The following is a 22,938-nucleotide window of genomic DNA, read 5'->3' as shown; positions in this document are numbered from 1 at the left end:
ACACCAGGTACTTTGGGGTTGCAGAACTATTGGGAAGTCTAGTGTGAATAATATATGGAATGGGCTTGTATCTTTATTCTACAGGTTGTCCAGGTGGGGGGATCTCCAAACAGAGCTGTGTTTAACTGTAGTGACCAGTATTCTTCCAATTGTTCAACCATCTTGTTTTCCTTCATATTTCTATTGCTGGTTTCCTTTTTATTGATCTGTGTGACATTTTGACAGTATAGTTGATGCACTTTAATGAGATCTGATAATACTTGTGGTACCACTTTAGAACTGTATATATTTACCATTGTTGATTTTCTGAGCACAAAGTGAGTTATTGTGATAGTGTACATAACCTTGAATATTAATTATATAAAGACTGTGTTTTAACCAATACAGTGTGTGGACATTCCTTTGTGGGGGCTTGGGGACTACACTGTACTTAAGAACCAGCCTGCATCACCTCCTGAGAAGCTAGGCCTTGATTGCTCGACCACGTACCAATAATAGAGAATCTTGGCTGGGGTCCTCTGTGCCTCTCCTCTACCACATAGAGAGCAGAAGTACAGACACCCCCCTCCGGTCCTTTACAGTTTCTCACAATAATAACATACAGCGCTGAAATAACATTTAACGTATCCTCCTCATTTTGGAAAAGGTTAGAGGGACTGTTTTGGTGGAAAGTTTTACACCTACCTAACTGAGCCCCAATACAGGCACTAAGGTTTGCATTGGATCTACTATCTTTGGGGGTCAGAGTAACTTGGAAATTTGTATCTTTTTATCATAAATCTCTTGTATCCAAGGAAGATAAGCTATATTCTAAATTGCATGAATCACTAATAAGTGTTAAGGAGTGTTCGCTTGTAGTTTGGAAGAACCTCCACTTGGCTACTTTAGAATCATTAGGTTTATCATTAGAAATTTTTATTTCTTATCCACTAAAAATTAAGCAACAATTATGGTTGAACGACTGGATTTAAACTGGTACCAAATGTAACGAATAAAAATTGTTTTACCATGTTTCAAAAAGTGAAACATTGTTAAATATTAAATAGTGTACCTACATACCTTTTAAAATTCCCAAATGCTTACTGGAGGAATACATTTGTAAGATTTAGGATTAGTTTATTTCCCACGACTGAAATAATGGTGCAAGACTGAAAACGTATAGACACCTTAGACAGTGTAGATTTTACAGGATGATGGGATCTTTTGAGACCCTTGAACATGTTCTGGTATACAATATCAGTCTCATAGACCTATGGCAATTGTATTTTGAGAAATGTTTAATGGTATAGCAACATGTATCTCCAGAAGATTGCTGGTTACAGCTTTTAAGTAGCACCCAGATTGGCCTTGCCGTAGCTTTAATTAGATTTTTAAACAAACCTTTTATGAGGACTAATGATTTTGTTGGTTTATCGATTGGACATTTGTAATTTTGTATTGTCATAGGGAATTCTGTTTTTATTATAGATTGTCTTTATTTCATGTTTACTGTTTTTATGGTATCAGAAATGTAAAAGTGAATGTAATAGTGTGTATAAACTGTGATGTGAAAGGTTTGATATTCAAACCAAACACAAAATAAAATAAATAAAAATAATTGATTAACAATGCATTGCAGAAATGAATTTGATTAGAGCAGAAATAGCCCAACTAGTCCTTGGACAAATGTTTGGACAATTTTCCTGTGCCATTTGCCCAGGCTTCACATTGAAGGTGCAGGTTTTAGATACATGTGCCACGATAATTAAATGTGTGGCTTCAATGGGCTTTTTCTACTATCAATTAATGTGCATGTTTATGTATACATTTCTCTGAATGATGAGATCTTTTTTTCTGGCAATGAACAGTTTATCAAAGTTAATAATTTCTTTTCATATTGCTTTTGCAGAGAAAGACTGGCTTTAACCAATAGTATGAATTATGTGAAGAACATATTTGAGAAGGTAGTGTATTTGTTATATGCTTTATGTGGTTTTTATGCTCACTGTGGTCTGCACAATAAACAATGATCTTTTTCCATACACCTCATCTACACAGCCCTTAAATAACGAGGGTGTCTGGTCCACTGGAGTCAAAACATTTGCATACTACTTTAGAGTTAGGAAGTAAGTTCCACCCCTGATCATAGCTTAAACCTCTAATTCCATAAATGTGCAAACTACTTGAAATACTTAATTGCAAATGACATTGGGCCTCATTACGAATGGGGGCTTGAACGGGAATGGGGATGGGTTCCCTGAATGGAGAAATACCGGGTCCTCCAAGGTTGGAATGGCCCGGTAATTCCCCATTCAGGGAACCCGACCCATTATGCGGTAAGGGGGTAGCCATGGCGCTAATAGCGCCATGGCTACCTCCAACCTTGTAATGACCCCCTAAGTCTACTAGAGCAGTTTCAGTGCCATGTATAGGCCTGAACCCAGATTGACAGAGCCCCAGGAGATTATTTCTTTCTAGATGTGTTTGTATTTGTAAATAAGCAGCCCTATCTAGAATCTTCAGCAGAAAGGGCACAGTGGTGACTGGTCTGTAATTGGTAGGGATGTCAGGGTCAAAGGTCTTTTTTTTGGCAACGGAAGTACCCAGGTATCATTTAAATTGGAAGGGACCGTGCTTGTTTCGAAAGAGGCATTAATGAAGAAGGTAATAGGAGGCACAAGTTCTCTGACTGAATCTTTAATAATGTTAGCCGGGCAGATGTCACCCTGGCAGCGAGAAAGTTTGAGGTTTGATATTATGTTTTTAACCTCTTTAATGGACATAGGGGTGAAGTTAAATAGGCAATTATATTTGGTAGATGCAAGGTCAGGCTTGGAAAGGGGAGGATTTGCGGTGATACTAGATTTTTTCTTCTAAATTTTAGATAGTAGCATCAACATTTCTACTGTTGTGCAGCTTGGATCTTGGTACACCAAATCTTGTCTTTGGAGCAGGTTTTGGGGGCCAGGGGGTGTAGGTAACTCAAGTTCTCTGAGGATAGTGAACAGTTCTCTCTTACCGGATTTAGAATTTGATATTCTATTGTTGTAGGTGTCACTTTTTGCTTGGATAATGACACATTTGTAGCAGTTAGCAGTTTTGACGTAAAGGTCCTTATTGTTGGCTGAGGGGACGTTTTTCCAGGCTGTTTCTGTTTTTCTTTTATTGTTCCGTTGAATTTTTAGGCTCAGGGTAAACCACAAGTTAAGGTGTGCTTGTGGCTTAGCTTTATGTATTTTTAATGGAGCTAAAGTGTCAATCGCTTGGGTAAGGGTAGAGTTATAAAGGTCTACAAATGTCGAAGGTTCAGTGTTGGTCGTTGTGTAATTAAGGATGGGTCATATGAGAGGAAGTACATTCTCCGTTGTGATGTTTTTTTTGTTCCTGGTTAGTGCCTGTGTTTGTCTAAGTGTAATTCATATGGGTGACCGCCTCGGGGTGAGGGCAGTAGTGTTCTAAATCTTTGCCTGGCTCTTTGGCATCACAGAGCCTTATTCCCTATTCTCATGAATTCAAAGGGTGCATCCCTTTTTACTCTTCTCCCAACGAACCTTCTGTTCCCACCATGTTCAGGCCCCACAGCTGGATACAATTAGTGCTTATCTGTGCACTATGGGTACTTCTGACCTTGGATTCTCTCCTGGGGAACGGGACAGGGGATTTGTTTTTGGAGCTGCACTACCAGAGCCGCGGCTCCACACTAAGGCCTGTGTTCTCTTCTATTCATTGCGTGCTAAAATGGTGCCTCTTCTGCCATGTCAATACACTGACCTCGCTTTCACACATGTGAGGAACCTAAGGGTATCCTCACACCTACTCACCTTAGATCCCTTTCTGAGGTGGCCAGAGAAAGGCAATCGCTTTTGGCTCCAGACCCTGGGGGTGGAGAAGTAAGGGAGGATCGCCTGGGTGGAGGGCCCTTGGGGACTGGGTAGAAAATATCCACAGGTGAGACATGATATCCCCCTTTCCCTCTTGAAGACCAACTTAACCCTCCCTGGGCCTTTATGGGCTATTGTAACACCTTTCCCCACAATTTCCATAATTTAACACAGTGTGGTACTTGGACGAAGAAGAGGAAACTCAGAGAGATGAATACGTGTAGGTTATTTCACCACTCTAGTAATGAGACGAGGAGGAGGCCTGCCGAGTATTTTAAAGATCCAGCATGTCCCTTTAATTATGGTCAGGCAATTAGACTAAGTGACCAGCACCTGTGGCCACTTAGAAAGCCCAACGGATATACAACTGTATGATTTTCAGTAGGAAGGGGTCGCACAGCGGGCTGGAATGTGGAGCCGACGGGAGCTGGAAGCTGGTGAGACGGAGAGACAGCAGCGGGACACCCAAGTGTGGGAAGCCATGTCCGGCGAGGACCAGAGATGCCAGGGCCGTGACAGGCTCAGAGAAGGTCGGCAAGGTTTGCATCCTCCATGTCGGGCGCAAGCAGGAGCTGTGGGGTGCCGAAGAACTCTGGTCCTCTTGGACGAGAGAGAGAGAGTGAGCAACACTCTCCCCGAACTCCTTCGAGAGAAAAGCAGAAGTGGGGAATGCACTGTGGGAACGGGACCGGAGCCAAAGGGAGCTGCAGTGCAAAGCTGGTGAGTGCAGATGGGAACCACTCATAACGGTGAACTGGGGGTTCTCCCAGCCCTTTAAGATGTGTTGGCAATGCCTTAGAGATGGACGGTGGATGCAGAGTTTACTCAAACATCAATAACAGAAACAACTCCAAAATATACTGTTTTAATATCAATTATCTAAAACAGGGAGTACAACGGACATCGACAGACGTCCCTCTCTCTCTCTCTCTCTCTCTCTCTCTCTCTCTCTCTCTCTCTCTCTCTCTCTCTCTCTCTCTCCCTCTCTCTCTCTGAGAGAGAGAGGGAGAGAGAGAGACAGAGAGAGATTTCTCAGCGCATTTCATAAAAAATTACATTCTTATAGTAAAAAATCGTCATAGGTGAAGTTTAACCTGTGTATCTCTAAAGTTATCCTATGTGGCAAACTACAAAAACCTAATGGTGAGTGGGATAGGTTCTAGAAGGATCAACTAGGTATACGATCCATGCTCATTTAGGGCAGTGGAACAATGTGATTTGCTTCTTCCCATCAGGTGGGGCAACTAAGCCTTTCCCCAGAATATGGCACTATAAATTCCACTAAAGATACAACGTCTAATTGGCTACACAACTATAGGACCCTTGATCATGCGGTCCTCTATCATTGGTTACTTTCTAACCTTCGTCAGTCCCTACCCAACCTACGTTAGAAGCACGCAGGCTGAGAGTCCGTGCAGATGAGCTTGTCTTAACCATAGCTCAGTGCCTAGCACCCTCAAGGAGGCCTGGGTCATGCCACTGCTAAAAAAACCTAATCTAGACCCCAATAACCCAACCAACTACAGGCCAATCACCACCGTTCCCTACATCCTAAAGATCTTAGACAGAGTGGCCTACCTGCAAATACAGAAGCACCTGGAAGACGATAACCTCTTGGGTCTCAGACAATCCGGTTTCAGGCCAAGGCACAGAACAGAGTCAGCCCTACTGGTCCTAAAAATCCAGATGGACGAGGCAAAGGACAAGGGTAATCTAGCCGTTCTCTTGCTGCTAGATCTATCAGCAGCCTTCGACCTCGTCGACCATCAGATCCTCACGGAACATCTGATGATGTCAGCGGCCTTCTCTAATCAGGCGACTGCCTGGATCCAGTCCTTCCTAACCAACCGAACCACCCGGGTCTTCTCCCCGGGGGCCTCAGCACTCCCTGTCCCCATCACATGCGGCGTCCCTCAAAGCTTGTGCGTCTCGCCGACCCTATACAATATCTTCACTAAGCTATTGTTTGACCGCCTAGACAACCTGGGTGTCACATACACAAACTATGCTGACGACACCCAGGTTCTCATCACCCTATCAGGGTGCTATGACGAGGACTCCACCAGAATCAACAATCTATACTTGGAGATCCAAGCCTGGATGGCAGAGCACGGGCTATGCCTCAACGATGAGAAAACTGAGCTCCTTCTTGTCAGCTCCCAACCACGGCTAAACAAACTAGGTCCCCGTTACTCGTCCATCAACATAGACGGTAACCTAATCACAGTTGCCAAAGAAATTAAAACCCTTGGGGTTTATCTAGACTCCACTCTCTCGCTCAAAAGACAGGTAAATGGCACAGCCTCATCCACAGCTTACACAAATAAGCTTATCAACGCTTGCAAACTTTTCCTTTCTGCCTCCAGCTGCATTACGCTAGCCAGAGCACTAGTGCTCTCAAAAATTGACTACTGCAATACACTCTTTCTCTGCACGTCAGAACCCAACCTGAACAAACTACAGGTGCATCAAAATAATGCCCTCAGAGCCGCCCTCAGTATCCCACGACACGCCCACATCTCCAGCATCAGGCAAGATGCTCACTGGCTACCGGTACGAGACAGAATCACCCTCAGATCCCTCGTCGTTGTCCATAAATGCCGCTCCAATGATGCACCCAAATACCTGGCAGACAAGTTCCACAACTACACCTCAACTAGACCAACCAGAACGCCATTCTCACATTGCCTCTCCCTCCCCAAATTCGCCCTAAAAAAAGCCGGCGGCGCCAGCTTCCCAGTTCTAGCTTCCAAACTATGGAACGCTATGCCGCTAATCCTCAGAACAGAACCCTCCTTTTGGACTTTTAGAGCCAAAACTAAAACATGGCTTTCCAACAGAAACTCTGCCTAATGTACTTCCTCTCCGCATGTCCCTGTCGACCAGCCTGTAACCTGGTCTTCCATTACCTGGTCTTCCACACTTATTGTTGTTATTTCACAGTCTTGTATTATTGTATATTGTATATTCCTGACATGTTGTAACTGCATCTAAGTCTTGCCATGTTGTAACTGCATCTAAGTCTCCGGCGCCCGGTTACCCCAGGGTTCGGCGCGCGGTATAAATAAAGAAACTAAACTAAACTAAAAAAAACATTTAGCATATCCATCCATCATCACCTCAGTGGTCCACTGTTGATTAGGTCTTTGAACTTGGCCTTGAAAATGTTCCTTGCTCTGGGGAATTCAGGGGAGTGAAGGCACACTCTGCCTTTGTGCGTAGGTGTAACCATCATGCTTGTCCAACTTTTTCTCCCCACGTGACTAAAGACTACGAATTTGAGCTTCAGTGTATTAAAATGCTATTCTTTAATAGACCTCTGACATCTTCTTGTTTTTGTCCATTCCTTCTGAACAGGAGCTTCGTTCTTCCGCAAGATTTGTATCCAATGTCAGCTCGACCCAGTCTGATATGGTCTTGGCTTCTTGGCTCATCCAACCTCGTTTTTCTGAGTTTTCGGCTGTAATTCACTTGTTTTCTAATTGGGACAAAATGAAAAAGCGGCCTTCCTTCTTTTGCTCAGCACTTCTATCGTACGTAGTGGAACCATCCATCCTTTACTGACTCCAATATATATATACATGTACATGTGGGCGCATGCCACACTCTATTCACTATAAAGCTAGCCTTTAAGAATAATTCATCTGCTTGCGTTTCTTTGCCAGTGTACGCGTGTGAAATAGCTTGATATCTTCATTATTTCTGTAGCATATGTTTCCTCATCTTGATCCCAAGATGTCATGTATCTCAATACTTTCTTGAGGCCTTATAGAATTGTCTGCATTCTCTAGTCTCTGCATCTCTTCTCTATATGTCAGCTTTGCTCTGTATGACGTCACCATTCTTCTTCATCATTCATTTGCTCTGTTTCTTCAGGGATTTTATTCAGATGGCCATCGCATTGTCTCGTATGAAAATATGGTTTCCTCAATGGGAACCTTGATTACCAGATTCTCCTAGGCATCGGTATCTTCACTGGTACCGCTCGTGTTTCACACTCTGGCATCCAACATACAGGTGCTGCGGGCGAGATGGTTGTGGTGGGGGTACTTAGCTCCTTCTCTACACTCCCCCCTCTGGGTGATTCATCAACCACTCTCCCCTCAGTCTTCATATCTAGACAACCTTTTCTGAAAAACTGTTTCTTTGGAACCCATATCTTTATAACTCCCTTCAAGCATCCAGCTGATTTCACATGCTCATCTTTATTCCAATTCATGAGTATGCACTGTCTAATTGGACTGCAATCGATCCATCTTCCCACATACTGCTTATGTTTCTTTGGATATAGAAACTTTGTTCCCTCAGGTGCATGGATAATGCCTTCACAAAGTCTCTGATCTCATCGTCTGTCAGATCTTTGGCCTTCCATCCTGATTCAACATCAATCATGAGCTTCATCCCTATGGCTTTGTTTGTGAACGCCCTCCTCCCCACAGGAGCTTCCTAAGAGTGGTTTCAATTTTATGTAACTCTTTCGTTGGGATGTGAAGCAGGGCTTTCTGTAAAATGTATAAAAAGCGGGTCAGGGCCATCATTTTGTATAGTGCTGCTCTTCCTAGTAGGGTCAGTAGTAGTGAGACCCAGTGGCACACATCCTCTGTAAATCTCTCCACAGTTGAATGCAGATTCCTGACTACATATTTGTTGAGGTTTACTGCAATTTGTATGCCCAGATATCAGAAATGTCCTGTCTCTATGCAGTATGGGCAGTTATCCGGGACAAGACTCCCTGCGCCTTTGACGGGAAATAGTATGGATTTGGACCAATTCACCTTTAGACCACTGAAAGATCCATGCCTCTCTAACAATTGTGTTACTATAGGACAGGAGCTGGCTGCATCCCCTAAGTATATTAACAGGTCATCGGCATATAGGGAGACCCTGTGTTCCCAATCGTCTGTCCATCGGAAGCCTCTCGATGTCTGAGAATCCCTTAGCAATACAGCCAGAGGCTCAATTACCAATGCAAAGAGCATTGCAGACAGGGGGCATCCCTGTCTCGTCCCTTTCTCCAATTTGAAGACTCTTGACGGCCATCCATTTACCCTAATCTCTGCCTCGTGGGAATTATATAGGAGTTGTACCCAGCCCATAAATTGCTCCCCAAAACCCATTCGGCACATTATTTCCCACAGTGTTTCCCAGTACACAAAATCAAACTTTTTCGAAGTCTATCGCCAACAGCGCCAGGGGTTCCTGGCAGGCAGGTGCCCTTTATAGTGCTAGGTGGAGTCTGCAGATGTTCATGTGTGTGGACCTCCGCGGCATGAATCCGCATTGGTCCGGATGTATCAGTGACACTATGGGCCTCATTACGAGGCTGGCATTCCCGTAGTGAAGGGTGCCGGTACGGGACCGGCACCCTTCATTACGGGACGCCCTATTACAAGGTTCCCTTGCGGGACCCGGTAAGGACGCCTGGTAAAACCTGGTAACACCAGGCGTCCTTAGCGGGTCCCGCAAGGGGAACAGGGAGCTAATAACGGGCCTGTTATTAACAGGCCCGTTATTAGCTCCCTTCCCTATTCCCATTGAGCCCTATAGGGGCTCAATTGGGAATGGGGATGGGTTTTTCCAATGAGAACTTACCGGGTCCTCCAAGGTTGGAATGGCCCGGAAAGTCCTCATTGGAGGAACCTGGTACTGGAACCCGGTATGGAGGCAGTAATGCGTAATTATGAGTAACTCGTAATGAGGCCCTATGACTCCTTTTAGCCGATTAGCCAGTATCTTTGCCAGGTGCTTGGGTTTGCTATTAATGAGGGAAATTAGTCTATATGAGCTACATTTATCTGGGGGTTTGCCCACTTTGGGTATTACTATTATACTGGCTTTTCTTAGGTCGGCAGGTAGGTTTCCCTGTTCTCTTAAATGTAGATACATGCAAAGTAGGTGTGTTGCTAGCTCGCTCCCTCCCACCCTCTTCCATATGTCAGTCGAGAAGCCATTTGGTCCCCGGGTTTTACCCGACTGAAATTGTGACATAGCCATTGTTGGGGTGGCACTAAACACTCGTCATCATCCATGCACTTCATAGAGACGCAGAGCCATTTCCCTTTCAACCTTCCTTTATTCTCTCTACATCCTAACTGCCGTTTTCCTTCCCTTGCTCCTCCCCTTCCTCCTGCCTCCCGTTCCCTCCCATAGTCATGGGCTTCCCTCTTAAAGGGGCTCTGTCCTTTTCCCACTTACAACACCTCCCCCTCTCTTAACATGATACTTCCCGGGTCACATTTGTTCGATGAGACGTTGGGGCCTCTTTGTGGCCCGGTGGGACCTGCCTGGTTGCTCGTGGGTCTCTTCCTTGCTCTCTTGTTGTAGTGTTTCATAAGTCTTTGCTCTCTCCTCTTCCTTTCTCTTGATCTCTTCTCCTTTCATTGGTTCCTGCTCTTCAAAGTATAGCTCATGGAGGAGGGAGTCCTTTGGCGTCATTTTGCCGTAGTTCTCTGTCATAGTTGTCACCTGCTCATCGGGTACGTAGTCCTTCTTGTGGGTTACTTTGAATGACCTGTAGTGGACACTGATGAGTGCGTGCTGTAGTGCTGTCCGGTGACTGAGACGGCTGTGCCCTCTGGCAGGACTCGGTATCATGCGGATGGTGTCCGGCATTCTGCGGTCTCCTTGGTTTGGGTCACGTCGTGACTGTCCTTTGAGCTGTTCTGTCTGTGCTGTCCTCCATTGGGCGGCATGGTCTTGGGGTTTGTCTAGTGGGTATTCTTCCACCCTTGTCTGGTACGGTTGCCTTGTGCTGCAGTTTTCTGTGACTTCCATTTCCCCCCCCTCGTACGATTTTTCCAAGGGCACTGGGCGGTTGTGAAGCTCATAGTCCTCTCGCAGAACGGGTGGTGTTCGTGTGTCACGTGCTGGTCCGTAAGGGTCGAGGGGGTGTGCATGCCTGAGACTTGTGGGTGGGCTGGTGTTCACGACCTTGATGTCTTTCCTGATCTCTAACCGTGCCCTAGGTGTACTCGGGTCTCTTGCCTGGGGTGTGGGTTGGCATGTCGAGCTTGTGGGTGGTCTTGTCCTGCACATTCTCTGAAGGTGACCTTCCTGGCCACAGCGCCAGCATGATCGTCCATAGGCTGGGTATGGTTGTCTGTGGGTGTGTTTCCACCCTCGCCCGTGCCATTGCTCTGTGTCCGGGCCTTCTGGCCAGTGTCTTCCCGGTTTCCTCCTTCTCCAGTGTCGAGTGGGCTCACAGTAATGCGGTCGCTCTTCCGTGAGGGCTGCGATGGCGTCGCTTTCCACTTTCCTTTCAATGGTGTCTGCCTGTGCATTAACTCTCTCGTACGTTTTTGCCAGATTGAGTATTTTCACTAGGGGTAGGGGTTTTATGAGAAGGTGTTTTCTCAATGTTGACGAGGTGCACCCTTCTATGATCCTTAGTCTTATAGCTTCTTCATCATTGAAGTTGGCGAAGTCGCAGTCACCTATTTTCTGCTGGAGACGTATGACGAACTCTCCCATGGATTCGTGGGGGCGCTGCCTGTGTTGGTTGAATGCAAGGCGTTCGTGGTCTTTGTTGGATCCTACTATCAGTTTGTCGTTTACTGCGTCAAGGAGACGTTGGTATGTGGATTTGTCTGTAGCTGGGATTGTCCTGATGATGTCCTTTACCTCTTTTCCCACCAAGTTCCTAAATATGCTGAGTTTGTTTGGCGGGTCTTTGTTCCCAATCGCTCCTAGAAAGTCCTCAAATTCTTCGACCCATTCTTCCCATCTTGTTCCTTGGTTGTGGTGCGGGTTCAAGGCGAATGGGTCGGGTCTTCTCATGGCCTCGGCATATGATGTGGGGCCCAGGTTTGCTAGGGTTTGTACGCCTGCATCGGCATCTGCTTGTGTTTGGTCACTCATGGTGCGGGCGCGTTGTGGTGCTCCACGTGGCAGTAGGGCTTTGGTTGTCGCTCCTTCCTTTCTGGATGGTCATGGGCCGTTGGTTGGCCTGTGGCGTGGTTACTGGTATCCTCGGGTTGAGTGGCGGCAGTTCAGGCACCACTTTACTTCTTGTGGGCTGCTGGTAGTATCCAAATGTGTTCCCTTGGTTCTCTGCAGTCTGCAGGGGTGTGAGAGGCGTGATGGTTCTCCACCTTGTGGTTGTCCTCGTGGTGATGCACAAATTGTGCTGGTATTGTCCTACTGTGGGCCTGCCACTTTTCCTGCACCGGTGGCCTGCGTGGTGGCAGGTAACTCTGGTGGGGTGTTGGCCATGTTCAATGTGAGGTGGCACTCTAGCCACTTGATCCGCGTAGTGGGCTGCTGTGATAGCGTTGGCAACACGTGTGGCCTGCGAGGCGTGGTCTGCGCACGTGTGCTGCTGTCCCTTTTTTTTTTTTGTGTGAGGCCTATTAGTGGGCTCGTGGGCTGGCGTCCCGCGGCCAGTAGGGTGTCCTGTGACACTGTTGGGCTTGTTTCTTTGCTTCCCACTTTTGTCCCTTCTATATTTTGTTATATTTTTTTTTTTTTTTTGGTGCTCGCGTGAGCATTACCCTTTTCCTCGCGGCTGCACGAGAGTTATGGCACGCTTTGTGGGCTGTTCATTGCTACCACCCTTTATTCGGCATGATCGTGTGTGGTTATTGGGCTCTCGGGGTTGCCCTTAATTTTTGCTGGTGCACTTATACTTGTCGTAATGTCACTTAGCAGGAGACATGTGTTATTTTCTTTCTATTTTACTGTCACTATGTGGGAGACACGGGGATTCCCTTTCCCCCTTTTTTTTTTTTTTTTTTTTTTTTTTTTTTCTCCGACCCCCGACAGAACACCTTACTTGTTGGGGTTGCAGTTGCCGCGGTCCGTTTATTCTCCTACTCTTGTTGCCGCCGACGGATGAAGCGGGCAAACAGCCGGGCCTGCTGCGCTGTCACGGTGGCTGCAGGCGTGGTCTTCTCCTCGCTGTTCGGCTGCTCCGTAGTCCTGGTGGCGGCTCCTCTTCCTGCTGGGGTCCCCTTCTGCGTTGGCCTCCACCTGCCGTTGGATTCGTTCCGACGGCTCTGCTGGACGATTCTTAGCGGCTCCTCTTTCAGCTGGTCTTCGGTCGGCGGTCCTTTCTGCTGTCGGGGTGGGCTCCCGCGACGTCTTCCCTCTGCTGGGCTGCGTCCGGCGGTCCTCTCTGCTGCCGGGGTGGGCTCCCGCGACCTCTTCCCTCTGCTGGGCTGCGTCCGGCGGTCCTCTCTGCTGCCGGGGTGGGCTCCCGCGACGTCTTCCCTCTGCTGGGCTGCGTCCGGCGGTCCTCTCTGCTGCCGGGGTGGGCTCCCGCGACGTCTTCCTTCTGCTGGGCTGCGTCCGGCGGTCCTCTCTGCTGTCGGGGTGGGCTCCCGCAACGTCTTCCTTCTGCTGGGCTCACGGACCCTCCTCCGGAGCTCCTCACGGGTCTTCTTCTGCTGCGGGTGCACGGGTCCACCGTCTCCTCCGCTGCTGGGCGCGCAGGCCCTACCACACTTTGGGCGCACGGGCCCTGCCGCTCGCGCGGGCTCGCAGGCCCGATGATGCTGGGCACGCAGGCCCACTGCGGGCACTCAGGCCTACTTGTAATTGCAGGGCGCTCTGGCCCACCACTGTTCCTGGGCGCACGGGCCCCCGTTACTGCTGGGCACACGGGCCCTCCATTGTTGCTGGGCGCACGGGCCCTTCACTGCTGGGCACACCGGCCCCCGTCGCTGCTGGGCACACGGGCCCCCGTCACTGCTGGGCACACGGGCCCTCCATTGTTGCTGGGCACACGGGCCCTTCACTGCTGGGCACACCGGCCCCCGTCGCTGCTGGGCACACGGGCCCCCGTCACTGCTGGGCACACGGGCCCTCCATTGTTGCTGGGCGCCCAGGCCCTTCACTGCTGGGCACGCGGGCCCCCGTTACTGCTGGGCACACGGGCCCTTCACCATTTCCTCCACGGCGCGGGACGTTTCCCTTCGTCGCCAGTTGTTGGGGTGGCACTAAACACTCGTCATCATCCATGCACTTCATAGAGACGCAGAGCCATTTCCCTTTCAACCTTCCTTTATTCTCTCTACATCCTAACTGCCGTTTTCCTTCCCTTGCTCCTCCCCTTCCTCCTGCCTCCCGTTCCCTCCCATAGTCATGGGCTTCCCTCTTAAAGGGGCTCTGTCCTTTTCCCACTTACAACAGCCATTACCAATTCCTCCTCCGTGATGGCCTTCTCAAGAAGTATTTTTTGATTGGTGTTTAGGGAGGGGAGGTTGACCTCATCAAGCATTGAGGTATCAGTGGGGTTACTAGGGGTTTTGTACAGTACAGCATAACAGGATGCAAAACCTTCTGCAATATCTCTATCAGTTACTAGCAATTCCACGCCCTGTCCTGATTTCTCTGACTTGACGTGTCCTTCATCTCTTCGCTCCAGCCATGCTAACATTTTACCAGCTTTATCGCCTGTTTCGTATAGTCTTGCTCGCATCGCCCTATGCACCTGTTTGGCACAGTCTAGGGCTATATTGTAACGCTCACCTGACTCCCATGGAGGCGCTGGCCTGGTTCGTGCTGCTGTGACCTCTTCTAAGGTGATGCGCAGGGTTCGGAAGACGGACTGGACTGGGCCCCCAAATCTGGCTTGTCTGGCTCGCAGAAGTATCCTTCTGTAGGCGAAAATAGGGGATTAACTGTCTGCGGGGTAATGCAATCGGCCTCCCACTTTCCCCTCTCACCCTCCTCGAAACCCTTCTGTGATTCCTCGTAGCGTCTCACCTTAGGGTCTGGAAGGACGAGCTCTCCATCCTGCTTCTGATGCAGGGGCGCGTTGGTATCCAGTTACTTCACTGGATTTTCGGATTGGTGAGAACAAAACTTGCTTGGCTTCCAGGTACGTTTTTTTGATAAGAGGTTCCCCTTGTGTCCATGCATTAATGTACTAATGCTAGTGTCTTTTTCCCCATAGGGGCCGGGGTACGGAATGCCGGGGAACAGGCACCGACCCGAGATGAGAGGTGAAATCCTTGTAGAAATCAGGTAAGTCTTTAATGAGCGTTTTTTGGTAATGTCTTTTAATTCGCTCATTAACGCTGATGTCTCTTTTTCCCCTTAGGGGCCGGGGTCCGGAAATGCCAGGATGCGGCGTGGACCCGAAATGGAGAGGGAATGAATCAGCAGGTAAGTCTTAACATGGAGATTTAGCTTCCCTTCTCTCTCTCACCTTTTGTTCTGGTCTTTTTCTCCCTAGGCGCTGGGGCGTGACTGCGAATCCGGATGATCGCTGCTGAACATGGAGGCGCCCTGTAAAAGTGAGTGGAATGCGGCGCTGCAGCGATCGAAGCAATGAGCTTTTAAATAAAAGTCTTCCTTTTCAGGATTGTCGGCGAGATGTCTCCGGGAATGCGTTTTTAGCAGGTAAGGACTTTTCCTTCTTCTGTTCTCTTCTTCTCTTCCTTTGCAGGTGATTCAGGATGCTGGCAGGCGTGGCAGAAGTCAGGATGCAGGAGCAGACACGGTGAGCGTCCAGCTGCTAGATGCAGAACAACGCGAAGCACGTGTGGCTGTTCGGGTGGGGTTTAAATAGCCTTGGAAGAAGTTCCAGGTATGTATCCTTCCTCCAATCAGGTATGTATCCTTCCCCGACCACGCCCGGATGGTAAATTAGTCCCACAGGTAAAGTAGTTCCTTTCAGGCCTCATGGAGGCCGGGATCCTGCAGCATGGTCTGCATCAGGTAAGTGCACCCAAGCACTCCCATAATGAGCCTGGCACCTATGGCGCCAGGACTGATGTCTTTTATGAGACTGGCGCCATAGGCGCCAGGACACTGTCCAAAGGGCCCCTATATGGGGTTGCTGGGTCCTTCCTTGGGGACTGGATGTCCGCTTTCGGGGACGCAGGGCTTGAACCGGCTCCCCGGAAGCGGGCATCATGACATATATTCCGTAAGCGTGTATCGGGTAAGCCAGTTGCTACATATGCCGCTTCTGTTTGCCGTACCTCCTTTTCCGCTTCTTCTAGTGTTTTTTCGTGTGCTTTATTGTGAGCTGTTGTCCAGGAGAGGATCTCTCCTCAGAGTACCGGCTTGTAGGCCTCCCATAACACCCCGGGGCTATCTACCGACCCAGTATTCAGTTCGAAATATGTTTTTGTAGCTGCTCAAATGTGTTCTATGAGGTCTGGAAATCCCAGATAATAGCTATTTAGGTGCCACGAGGGAGGGGGAAGTGGCCTCTCCGTCGTGAGTACCATCCGGAGGGGAGAGAGATCCGAAATTCCTCGTGGGAGTAGAGTCGCTTCATTTGCCTTATGTATGTCTGTCGCTGGAAGGAAGAAGTAGTCCAGTCTCGAAAGTGAGGCGTGGACTGCAGAGTAAAATGAGTATTCCTGGTCATTTGGATGCAGGTCCCGCCACACATCTTTCAGTCCCAGTGCAGAGATGAAGGTAGCAAGTTTGGTATGTGTTCTAGGGTTTCTTCATCTTAGGTTTGTGCGGTCCATCTCTGCATTCATGACTTCGTTGAATTCCCCCCCCAGTATCAGAGTGTCTGCTGTATCGTTGGTGAGTACAGGTGTAATGTCATTTATTAGAGTAGTCATAAGTGAGGGCGGTGAGTAGACTGCTAGTATGGCAAGAGTCTGGTTCCATATCTTGCCTTTAATATATAATAATCTACCCTCTCTGTCTTGTATCACATTAGATAGTGTAAATGGGAGGCTCTTGTGTAGTAATATTAATACCCCCCTCGAGCCCATGAAGAAACAAGCATGTATCGTCATGCGGTAGTTGGTGCATTTGAATAAGTTACATGTTGTGCCTGCTAGGTGGGTTTCGGTGAGGAGCACCACATCGGGCGAATATCTGTTTAGGAATTGCGTGACTTGACGTCTTTTAATTCTGCTGCCCAGCCCATTAACATTCCATGTCAGAAATGTTCGTTTTTTTTCACTACGTCTAGATGAAGCCATAATAGGTGGGATGGAGGCTGGTGAACATGGCGCTGTATCTGGTGGGTAGACAGCAATTTGACAGCAAAGTAGTAGGTAGCAGTTTAAGAGTGTATGTGTGATGTGATGGATCCATAAACAACCAAAACAAATAACTTTCCGCTTCCCCCTCCCTATACTCCACCCAACCTGAAGCATCTGTCACCCAAACAACTATTGACAGTTGAAAACAGTCAACCACCAGGAAAGGAATTCTCAAATTAACTTGTCACTTACAAATCCCTGAAACTCATCCAGTCCAGTGGTATTGGAGTGTTATTCCAGGGGTGTGGGTGCCCTCCATCTGGGTCGGCCGCTCATTTTGTGTCTATTCATGTCGTACTATTATGTTTGTCTCATTCCATGTCCGAAGACATTCTTGTCTCTCAGCCGTGGGGATGTAGGGTGTGTTAGTTAGCACCTAACACTTTATCTCAACCAGAATTAGACATACCACTATTGTTAACGCCACTTATAAAACCAAACACAAAATGCTTAGTCCTAGGGGACCTTAATCTAGGATTTAACGACCCCCAAGACCACAAAGCAGATGCACTACACAGCGCACTTAAAGGCATGGCTTTCACACAACTCGTGAACACCCCTACCCATATAAAAGGAAGGTCTCTAGATTGGATACTATATCTTAACACTATAGTATCCATAGACTCCATCTCCCCGGTACCATGGTCAGACCATCACTGCATAAACTTCACTATCCTGCGCAAAAATACAGATTTACCCAAAACGGTTGTCGAAGAATCATATGTAACAAGAAACATCTGTAAACTCACAGCAGAAAACATCATCCCACTATTAGCCAAAGCCCTCAATAACAAAATCATCAACGCCAAAGAACCTTGTGCCCGGGCAGACCTTTACCATAATTCTCTTACTAGTACAATTGACGCCCTAACACATTGCGTTAACAAAACTAAACGTAAAGACAAAAAGTCCTCCTTCTGGTTCAACAAGGAACTAGTCTCTCTTAGACGAATCAAAAGATCGCTTGAACACCGCCTAAAGAAAAACCAGACCCCAGAAGCTCTGGAAGAATTTAACTCTGCAAACAAAATCTATAAATCAGCCATCATCGCCCAAAAAGCAGATGCCTTTAACACAAGAATTAGTAATGCGTCCTCCGATAGCAAAGAGTTATTCACCATACTCAAGGAGTTGGAGAATCTGATCCCCATAAATAACCCAGTCAAACCAAGTAAAAAATTGTGCACCACCATCCAAGATGCCTTGGACACTAAGATTAAACTATTACAAAACAAAATTGTCTCTAAAAGAAACCTCCTGTCCGACAAACACTCCACGGCCAACCAGATCTCCACTACCTTAGAAAACACTGCCCCTCTCTTCAACTTCACACCAGTCTCTCATGATACAGTACTCAAGACTATAGCCAAACTTAAAGCGTCCAACTGCAAAGGAGATAACTTCCCAGCACACCCAATTAAACTCTGCGCCCCCACCCTCACGCCCATAATCACTAACTTTGTAAATGCCTCCTTCTCCACCAACCAGGTCCCAGACAGCATTAAAGCGGCCTGGGTCACCCCCCTACTAAAAAAGCCCATGCTAGACCCACTAGTGCCTACTAACTACCGTCCCATAACAACTGTCCCATTTTTACTTAAAATCATTGATAAAATAGCTTATAACCAATTACAAACCCACCTAGAACAAAATAACCTGCTAGGAGCCAGACAATCAGGCTTTAGGCCTAATCATAGCACTGAGACAGCCCTCTTGGATCTTAAAATCCAATTAGACTCTATCAGAGATTCAGGCAAACTAGCTACACTACTGCTACTGGACCTATCAGCAGCATTTAACCTGGTACATCATGACAAACTATGCAACATTCTAAAAAAAGATTTCAATCTTTCCAATAACGCCACATACTGGATCAAATCCTTTCTCACCGACCGTACCTCCAGAGTTGCCATTGGAATTTTGCAGTGGACCCCGTATTAGTGCCCATAGGTGTCCCCCAGGGATCCTGCCTATCCCCCACCCTCTACAATGCATACACCAAACTCTTATTCTCAGCCCTAGACGATATGGGCGTCATTTACACCAACTTCGCAGATGACACACAGATCCTCATCCCCATCTCAGGCGACTACACCCAAGACACTCTCATCATTAATAAAGTTTATTCCACAATCCAAAACTGGATGCAACTACTACAGAATAAAGCCCTTAGAGCATCTTTAGGGATAAAGAAATCAGAACATATATCCAACACTAGAAGAGAAAATCACTGGCTGTCTATTGAAGCAAGGATCATATTCAAAACCCTTAGCATCATATACAAATGTACCACCAACAAAGCGCCCAGCTATCGCAACAACTCCATCAAAAAAGAAATGGCATGCAGGTCGCTGAGATCTAATAATCTGGCCCTCTTAGAAGTTCCTCCATACAAATATAGCAGAGCAAGAGGAAGTAATTTCAAAGTTCTAGCCCCTTCGCACTGGAACGCCCTACCCCTGAGCATCAAAAATGAGGAATCATTACGAAAATTCAAAAAAGCATTGAAAACCTGGTTATTCAATATATATTAACCGCCCAAGCCCTACCCTCCCATGACCAACTACACTGCTCAGGGCAACCGCAGTGCTGCAAACAGGTCCGGAACATAAGGGTAAGGACTATCTCACCAATTGGAATCTGATATATGACCACATATTCTCTTGTAACGTTTGTATAAAAAATGGATTATTGCTTTGTAACTCTAACATTGTTTAATAATTGACTACCTTCTGTATCTTTCGCCGTGATACCCCAGGGTCTGGGCGAGTAACAAATGTAATAAACAAATAAATAATAAATAAATGTTTCTGTGCATTATTCCCCTCCTGCGCGTAACAGTGGCTGTTGTTCTTGCCCCAGTGGTTGTTGGACTGGGGGTCCTCGATCCAGCAAAGCCGAAGGGTTTCTGTTTCTGTTGTTCCTCATATTTCTCTAGTCCCCCTCAATATGTTGCTCTTCCCATTTCCATGCTTTTTTAGGGTCTGTGAAATGGACCGTTGTTCCGTTATGATATATATTTAGTTGGGCGGGGAAATTTAAGCAATATTTCACATTCAGGGAGTGCAGCTGTTTTTTCAGCTGGTCGAATGATTGCCTTGCCTTCTGCACTTCCCTGTTGTAGTCTGGGAAGAATGCAACTTTAGATCTGTTGTAGGTCAGTTGCCTTTGGAGCGTGCCACCTGTAGCAGCGCATTGCGGTCTGTGAAGTTCATTAATTTCTATATTACCGTACGTGGTAGTGCCCCGGGCACCGGACGTCCGGTCGGCATGCGGTGAGCTCGCTCTATCGAAAAGAACTTGGAGAATGTCTGTGGTTTGAACATGTTTGTGAGCCACTGCTCCAGGAACAACTCCATGCTCGTCCCTTCTGATTATTCTGGTAAGCCCAGGATCCGAACATTATTACGTCTTGATCTTCCCTCCCCTTCATCCACTCTCTCCTCCATCACTTTCAGGTGTGTTTTGAATCCAGCTAGTTGTTGTTCTAGATTTAGCAGCCCATCTTCCGCATCAGAGATGCGCTGTTCGGCTTCCCCAGTTCGGGAGGTTAACTTATGTAGGTCGTGGCGTAGGAGCCAGACATCCATACTGATGCCATCCATGTTTTGTTCCATGGAGGCGCATGAGTCCGCAATTGCAGCCATGACGTCTTTTAGGGATATTGTACTCTCCATTTCTGCCATCGTATCTGGTTGAGTTTGCTCTATCTGTGTGTTCGTGGCAGATGTGGTGAATTGATGGATCTTGCTTTGGTTGACCAGTTTTCTGGATTTTTCTTTGCCAATGCTAGTCTCAGGTGGTGGCAGGCTGCAGTACAAGATTTTGAGTGGAGTGCTGTAGGGGATGTTCGTTTGAGTGTTATGTCCATAAAGTGTGGCAGCCAACTAGTGTAGTAATTACTTGTGGGTGCTGGGCCAGTGGCATCAAAGTGAGTCGTCCCTTGCATGCACGGTCGCTTCCTTCAGGTCCAGGCGGCAAACACTGCGCCACTTTATAGGGGTGTGGAAGATCGGTTCATCTTAATTTCTTGGGTTACACCATTACCAGTTCAATGTTGGAGCAGCAAAGTTGGCAGATCTTGTTTGTGCGTGTTACAAGCTGAGGTAATGCTGTAAGGTGACAACTGCAGTCGTCTGGTTTTCCGCTGTGGTGGAATAGGTCGTGACACTCCGACTTTCGGCCTTGTCGGCGCCGTGTTAAGCTTCTCTTTGCCTGTGTACTGCCGGTTAGTTTGTGGGTTTAGGGTTGCAGTCTGCAGCTGGCTACCCCCTACCAAATTGCCCTCTTTGGATGGCCAGTGTCGTGCTAACCAGTACACCGACTCAGACCCGGTGTGAGGTGTCAATGGTGTGAAGAGTAAGGGGATTGTGTGAAGAGTAAGGGGATTGTACCTTTGTTTCATTGCAGCTTCTCCCAGTCTCCAGTTTTGGTTCTCCCCTTCCGCTCCTCCTCCCCACAGGTACAGTTTCAATATTTTCGTGCTTGTAACTTTACTGTCTCTTTTGTTCTGGTTGGAGACAGGTCAGCAGTCTTTCATACACTTTTACTTTACGCCCTTTTTATTCTACGGTGAGGCAGTGCATTTTCAGCGTTCTCCCGTCCTCCCTGCTTCATGAATCCAGTCCTGCGAGTTGGACATGCTACATTATGGTGTATAGAGAGACCTGCGCAGTCAGTCATTTTGATTCACTGCATGTGCGGCCCAACACTAGTGTACAGCCCCTGCCGCGCTGTTTCACCTCAGAAGGTGCTCTATCAGAATGACACTCTGTTGTATCATCAGTTGTGTTCCCAGTTAGCTATGTCCCGGGATTTATGCTTTATGTCTGCCCCCGATGTGGGTGTCACTGGCCAGCTTCAGTCTCAGTGAATTTTCACGAGAGGGGGGCAGGGGAGAGGCGAGCCCCAGTTTACCCTCCACGCATGTAGTCGTATCTGTTTTGGGCCACCCCCCGGTTTCAGTACTGTTTGGTGTCGGGGACCCCGAATTCAATTTTTGAGAACTCACCAGAGTTGCACGCTTTACTACTCATCGGCAGGCCTCCCTCATGTCCATGGCGGGCCTGTCCACGCAGCTGTGCGTATTATTTTTCTCACGGCTGTCGAGCTGTGTGGGGCACAGATGGGTTCAGGGTGAGGTGTGTGGGTGATTGCCCAATGGTTCTGTCTTTTTGTGTCTCCTTTCGGCAGGCAGTCACACCTGATAAATCCAGTTCTGTGGGTCAGGGCTGCCCAGATTCACCCACATGCAGTACTGCATATGACGTTCTCTGCTGACAACCAGGGATCCACCCGGTATCTGTGAGTGCCTCACTGTTGCGCAGTATAGTATCGTGTTGAAGTCATTCTTTTTCGATTTGAGTTTAGGCATTTGCTTCAAGTTGCTGGATTACACCAAGGGGATCCTTCCAGTTTATTCGCCGTCACCTGTGCCACTGCTGTATGGTGGAGCTGCTCTGCTTATCCAGGTCTTCTCTGCAGAAGGTTTCAAACACTTCATCCTCGAGGGGTAGGCTCATTGGTGACCCCCGCTCACTCGTTCTGGCAGCAGTACTCCCCTTCTGATGCTGGGTCAGTTGGAGACAGGTCATCTCGTCTTCCACTCCTGGGCATTAGCTCCTCCACAAGAACGAGGTCTCCTCTGAGGCACAATCCTGCTGCAGCGGTCGAGTGACAGCCCGTCAGGTCACACACTTTAGTTCTCCATTCCGGCGCTGTCAGTCCTCTGTCGACCATGGGCTCCACTACGATTCCAGGTTTGGTACTTCACTGCTATCGCTGATCTTGCAGTTACAGCGTGCAGGTCACGGCCATTTTGTCTGCTCTCTCCGCATCCACACAGGGTTTGTTTTGCGGCTCCATTCACGTTCAGGCCGTTAGGTATGGAGCTGTCATTGCATCCATTTAAGCTGTATAGTTTTCTTTTGCAACAGGGATGTTTTATAATCAAATCCGACACGGATATCAGGCTATTTTGCAGGATGTTTGCCGCGGGAGCTCCAGGAACTTATGTCTGCATTGCTCTGTTGCTGGCCACTCCCCCCCAAAAAGTATTTTTAATGGGGCAACATCATGCACTTTTCTGGAATCGGATCAAAAATGTCCTCAGTCTACTT

General features: G+C 47.7%; 1 protein-coding gene across 2 annotated transcripts in view; it reads left to right on the top strand.

Moving 5' to 3' along the window:
* The window catches only part of LOC138510377 (coiled-coil domain-containing protein 171-like), a 3,784,015-nt gene that overhangs the window by 3,110,978 nt on the left and 650,099 nt on the right, over positions 1 to 22,938 (top strand). For both annotated transcript variants that reach the window (XM_069625990.1, XM_069625991.1), the window contains one exon: positions 1,889 to 1,943. In XM_069625990.1, the coding sequence (XP_069482091.1) occupies positions 1,889 to 1,943 (55 nt within the window). The remainder of the gene's footprint in view (positions 1 to 1,888; positions 1,944 to 22,938) is intronic.

This window comes from Ambystoma mexicanum, chromosome 6p (genome assembly GCF_040938575.1).
Source record: "Ambystoma mexicanum isolate Mex_15411 chromosome 6p, UKY_AmexF1_1, whole genome shotgun sequence".
NCBI classification, from domain to species: domain Eukaryota; kingdom Metazoa; phylum Chordata; class Amphibia; order Caudata; family Ambystomatidae; genus Ambystoma; species Ambystoma mexicanum.
This window is presented reverse-complemented; position numbering and strand designations above follow the sequence as displayed.